The sequence below is a fragment of the Erpetoichthys calabaricus genome, chromosome 3, assembly GCF_900747795.2.
Source record: "Erpetoichthys calabaricus chromosome 3, fErpCal1.3, whole genome shotgun sequence".
In the NCBI taxonomy this organism is placed as follows: Eukaryota; Metazoa; Chordata; class Cladistia; order Polypteriformes; family Polypteridae; genus Erpetoichthys; species Erpetoichthys calabaricus.
The window spans coordinates 40696654-40703014 of NC_041396.2; the positions used below are offsets into that span (position 1 = coordinate 40696654).

At 38.4% G+C, this 6361-nt stretch overlaps 1 protein-coding gene across 2 annotated transcripts in view; it reads left to right on the forward strand.

Moving 5' to 3' along the window:
- The window catches only part of prelp (proline/arginine-rich end leucine-rich repeat protein), a 33056-nt gene extending 27619 nt beyond the window's left edge, over positions 1-5437 (forward strand). For both annotated transcript variants that reach the window (XM_028796670.2, XM_028796671.2), the window contains exons 2-3: positions 2982-3937; positions 4579-5437. In XM_028796670.2, coding sequence (XP_028652503.2) covers positions 2998-3937; positions 4579-4748 — 1110 coding nt within the window. In that variant the 5' untranslated portion in view covers positions 2982-2997 and the 3' untranslated portion in view covers positions 4749-5437. The remainder of the gene's footprint in view (positions 1-2981; positions 3938-4578) is intronic.
- Positions 5438-6361: the final 924 nt, after the last annotated feature.

Sequence of the window (6361 nt, forward strand, 5' to 3'; positions counted from 1 at the left end):
ATTTTATGAAAGTCAAGTCTGTTGTGGGTGACATAATATGCAGAACCATGACTGATTTGCAAATTATTCACTAAAAATCATTGATCAATTTGTCAGAATTATACTATGGGCTTGCTCGATGTTATTATTGGTAGTGGAGGTGGATGGGTGTCCTGCTCCTTCGTGCTTAACACATGTTTGGCCATTTGTTAACTTTTCGATTCATTAATAAATATTCCATTGTTTTAAAACACTATCTCCATATTATGCAAAACGCCTTCTGTGGATTTCAGCCCCTGGTACACCTTTAGCCCATAAAAAGTAGATCACTGCTTGCTGCTCTTGTTTGGTGCAGATGGAGAGCAGAGCGGCCATGTTTACTCATAGAAAACAACAAGAGAATGTGACTAGTCAAGACTGAATTTACCACCACAGCCTGTTTCTACAAGTACACGGGAAAAGCTGTATGACCAACCCAAAGAAAATTATAATAAAAGTGTGAATAATTAATGACTTACCCTCATATTATAAAATGGTTTGTAATCTAAATCTAAAATGTGAAGTAAATCTTATTTGCATTACCCCATTTAAAACTTGCAATAGGCAACATGGGTTGACTAGCATCTCAGCCAGTATGGATGGTTCTTTACCTGGTTGGGAAGTTCTTTTAATGGAAGGATGTGGGTGGACGGACATCCTGACCAGGTTGGGTAGTGGTACCTTATTTGGTTAGGGGGCTATTATAATGAATAGTTAATGATAGTTAATAATGCTCCCCAGGGACAGGAGCTTTCCCAGTACACTAGGTGGCGACAACCCTCAGGGCTGCATGGGAGTTGTAGTTTTGGTGGGCAGCTTTCCTCTGGTGCTGCTTGGGGGATCGGCTGGAGGCAGATGCTCCTATCATGGGGAGGTTCTGCCTGATCCAGAAGTGTTTCCTGGATGCAATGTGACGGCACCGGAAGTAATCGGGAGAGTAGTTAGAGGAAGCTCACCTGAGTGGTTTGGAGAGTCATATTGCCGAAGCTGTGAAATACATGAAGGTATTTGTGGCAATAAATTTCTCTTATATCTGTGCTGTTGTGTTTGGTGTGCTCTGATGCTAGGGATCTGCACTGGCAATTGGAAGGTTGCTGGTTCGAATCCCACAAATGCCAAAAAGGGACTCTGCTCTGTTGGGCCCTTGAGCAAGGCCCTTAACCTGCAATTGCTGAGCGCTTTGAGTAGTGAGAAAAGTGCTATATAAATGCAAAGAAATATTATTATTATTAGTGGTTCACAAACTTCAAAAGTATGAAAAAGTACACCAGTACCATTAATGACACCTAAATGACAGAAAACATTGTTTTTTTAGTTTTTCTTCTTATCGTAATTGAAACAAATGTATCGCTTTCTTATTTTTTAAAGAAGCCGGATGAAGTATGCGTAGTGTAACATTCAAGATTCTGGGTTAACTGTTTTAAAAGTTGAAACATTTTTAATTTCTTTATTTACTTTATCAAAGAGACAGACATCTCCTCTTTGTTTATTAAACATTTTGTAATAGGGTGTGTATGTGTTTGTGTGACATGCAATCGAGATTTGCTCAGACTGGGGCACTACCGTTTATACAGACAGCCCATTAAAGTACAAGCTACAGGCCTGTGCACATCTCTGCTGACATTCCAGTAGTTCCAGTACTGATTACTGAGGAACTCTTCACTGACATTATTGGCTGTTGGACATGTAAAGAGGAAAATACCACATACAAAATATTCGAGTTGGAAGAATTTGAGAACTATTTAAATAAAGCACTGATGTTGAAATTATTTAAATTAAGTGAATGGCTGCATCATTAACACTTTAATCAATTAAGCACTATTATAAAGAGATGATTTATAATAAGAAATCAGTGCCAGTATGGATGGACATCTAATGCTACAGCAAGCAACCTAACATCAGCAGAATGGATCTTTTACACAAATATAACCTGATAAACACACTATACATTTTTGAACACATAGCAGATGATGTGGGCATAATATAAAAAAATGTATTAATCAAATATTATATTAATCGATTTCCACATGCTATAATAATCACACAGTCACCACAACAATAGAGCATCACCAAGGCAGATAGATAGATAGATAGATAGATAGATAGATAGATAGATAGATAGATAGATAGATAGATAGATAGATAGATAGATAGATAGATAGATAGATAGATAGATAGATAGATAGATAGATAGATAGATAGATAGATAGATAGATACTTTATTAATCCCAAGGGGAAATTCATATACTCCAGCAGCAATATATTGATAAAATACAATATTAAATTAAAGAGTGATAAAAATGCAGGTACAACAGACAGTAACTTTGTATAATGTTAACGTTTACCCCCCGAATGGAAATGAAGAGTCACATAACACTTCTGTATGCTGGGACCCCCTTCCTTAGTCTTCGACACTATCAGGTGACATTTTGGTAACTCAAGGGAATGCTCTTCGAACAACAAGGGAGTCTGACCCCACCAGCAATATTTAGCATTGCCTCTGCCACATCATCCAGAGTGAACAAACTTGGCACTTGTGATAGTCTGACTCTTCTTGGAGCCTCCTTTGCAACAGATACTAGTGCAAGCTGAGTTCCTACAACTTGTTAGCTGCACTCCTTCTCCAATTGCCAGCGATGTGTGGGGGTCTTTTGCTATTTTGTCTGTAATAAAAAGTTGCAGGATTGATTTTATACACTTTTTCTTAGAAAAGTGACACTCTCTGATAGATCCACAGCTTCCTAAGACCCATCCAGGGCCATGACAGGTGATGAGCAAGAGAGAGATGCATTGCATTTGTTGAATATTATTATTTATTTCATTAGCCATTGCTGTCTTAAAAATATGAAAAAGTGTAAGACTTGTTTTTGCAACATAGTGCATCTGTTAGGGTAGGCCAGGCCATGACCACCCCTTTAACTTAAAAAAAATATTTCTTTTATTTTCTGTTTATTTCTATTCAGCACAAGACGCCAGACCATGAGGACCTGTGTTAGATATTTTCTTCTTCTAAGTCTTGCCATTGCTGTGGTGCAGTGTCAGAGGAGAAGACCTACTAAACCTACCCCACCACAGAGAAAGCCACATATCCAAAAGCCAGAGCCTAAAGAGCCAACCGACTTTCCACCAGTGATTTTTGGGCCTCCTTCCATCTTCCCAGACTGTCCAAAAGAGTGCTTCTGTCCTCCAGATTTTCCTACTGCCATTCACTGTGAAAATCGCAACTTAAGAAAGATCCCTGTAATCCCAGCCAGGACACAACATCTTTACCTTCAGAACAACTTCATAGATGAGGTCACCGAAGACTCCTTTAAGAATGCCTCGGAGCTCCGATGGCTCAATCTGGACAACAATCGGATCAAAAAAGTGGAACGGTCAGTCCTAGAGAAGTTGAGCAGTCTGCTTTTCTTGTACTTGGGGAAGAACAACCTCCAGGAAGTGCCTGGCTTCTTGCCTCCCAACCTGGAGCAGTTGCGTTTATGTAAGAACCAAATCTCTAAAATTCCTTCTGGGGTTTTCAACAAGTTGGAACACCTGTCCATGCTAGATCTCAACCATAATAAGCTGACTGATGGAGATGTAGGAAAGAACATCTTTAAAGGTCTCAAGAACTTGGTTCAGTTAAATTTGGCACACAATAGTCTGAAGAAGATGCCCACCAACGTTCCACTGAATATCAATCAGCTCTTCTTGGACCGCAACAACATTGAGGACATTCCCAGTGATTACTTCAAGAGCTTATCCAAATTGGCCTTCCTTAGACTAAATAACAATCTACTGACAGACAAGGGTGTTCCCAAAAACATTTTCAACATTTCCAGTCTTCTGGATCTTCATTTGGCCCATAACAAACTGCACAACGTCCCCATTTTCAGTCACAAGCTGGAGCACTTGTACATCAACCACAACAGCATTGCAAGTAAGTCGACTGCATTCTCTTCTTGAAGTTCTGGAGGATGGGGGTGGGATGTTTCTTATATTTATCACTGAGTATGATGTCACTAAACGAACCCTCCACTCATCCTCATATTTGCTTACACCTGACATCTCAAATAATGCTTGTTATATCGCAACAGTTGTTTCCAGATGTAGACACTGGCTGATGCAGTGTCTCATTTAGGGTCACACAGTAGGGACTGGACTGGCAGTCTTGCATTTTACAGTGCAATTTGGGGGCACAACATAATGGGACATGAAGCTTAGCCCCAAAGTATCAGCTGCAAGGTGGAAATCACCCCTGGATGGGATAGGTGCCATTCACACTCATGTTTAGAAAAATTTGGAATTACCAATTAACCTAAAGTGCATATGTCTAGGATTTGGGAACAAAAGTGGGGTACTGGGAAAAAGAACCCATGCAGATTTAGAGGGACCCCTCACAGTCAGTAACCAGGCTAGGATTCAACCCAAGATCTATGGAGCTATGAGGCAGCAGTACTAACCATTGTGCCACAGTATTTAAATATACAAGGGTTTGTTTTTATTGGGGGACCTTATCTATGGCACCTTAGACATAACACCATCTTTCTTTTTCTTTAACATTTCTGCTTTTCTTCACAGAGATCAATGGCACAGAAATCTGCCCATTCCCTGTAATGGCCATCGACTGGGAAAAGGAGGACGAACAGCCCCACCTGAGATTCCTGAGAATGGATGGAAACGCAATTTCACCCCCAATTCCTTTGGACCTTATCATGTGCTTTCGAAACCTCAAATCAATTGTTATCTAAATCCCCCCTTTTGCTATATATTCTCCACTTTAGTTATGGGAATGCATCTTTTATATGTAAAAGTCTTATCTTTAAAGTTCAAGATGTCAAAATGAAGGAGGTAATGGATTAAACAAACCATTATTTATTACAAGAAGTCCGCCTTCAGTGCCTCTCTGGCACTCCTGTACATGAAATGACTATGGTATCCTGTATGTACTGTACATGTTTTTCTGCTCTTTTGTGTTAGTAGGCAGGTGCCAGCCATAACGTAGTGTTTGGGCACCTTTAGTACACTTGTAGTGTCTGCTTAGACTGGAGGAGCGAAAGGAAAAAGAAACCAAAATGATTATTTCTGTGAATATATCACTTGACATTCGTCTTAAATACGTTGTTAAAACGAACACGAAATTTTATAAGGTTTGGAAAAGAATGCCTATTGAGCTGTCATTTGTTATGTTTTAAATTAACAAGGCTTACAATCAAAAGAACATGTTGTACTTTAATTCTTTGGCAAGCAGCATGTTGTGTGTCTTTCTTTTTTATATTTAAAGATCACGTTACCATAAGTACAATCAGTACAACATTCCAAAAAATTAAGATGTATTAAATCATCAACCAAAAACCCTTGCCTTCTTATTTTGGAGAATTGTGTGAATAAGAAAAAAAATAAAACATGTTTATTAAAAGATCAAAAGAAAAAAAAATAAGCAGAAGCCTGGCAGACATATTTTAGAACAATTTTTTGCCAAATTCTGAAAGTGCTCTGCGCCATTCTTTATAAGGAAATTTTGAATTTTTAGTGTTTTGATAATATAAGACATGGCTTTCACATTATATTTTAAGGAGAGTGGGTAAGGATTCTTAAAGATGAGCAGGATACATCGACACATGACTCATAACAATAGATTCATCGTTGCATAATCTCACGCCATCTGGTGTTTCTCCACAAAATTGCATTGCTTGTACAGTATAAGTAGCAATAATGGTGAATTCCAAACTAACAAATAAGTAAATATTTTTTCCCTAAAATGTCTTAGTGTGGGACAAACACAAAATATATGAACTGATGAGGCCGGTACTTCAAATGCAGTTAGAATCCTGTCCCTGTCAGATTTTAGATCTTAATCTTTAAAGATGTGTGTGATGTTCAGTTTTAAGTGGAATCATGAGTTACAATACTGCATGTTATGAATAACTGAATTCCATTTCTTGTCTGGGATATCCCGTGAGAGGTCCCTTTCTCATCATTTTCAAAGATCATCTAGGGGTATGTGCCAGGAAATTAGTTAATATAAGTCTGCTAGTGCTGCTGAAGTCCTGATGATTACTAGCTAAATTATGTTCAAGTGTAGACATTTGTGGAAAGATAAAGAGTAGATTAAGCGTCTAACTTGTACGTAAAAATGGTGATCTGTTGGATGTCTGTGTTTAAGATGTAGCTGATTAAAGTATGCATACACATTGTCAGTATAGGTCTGGATACTTAAATACTGCATAGGTAAGTAAGGGCTTAAATATATGACTGTAGATCTCTGGAGCAACATCTCCACCTTGAAGGGTTTTTTCCACATTGATTCCATATTTTATTTTAGTGAATTGGTAACAGTATTTGATGGTTACAGCACAGAAAA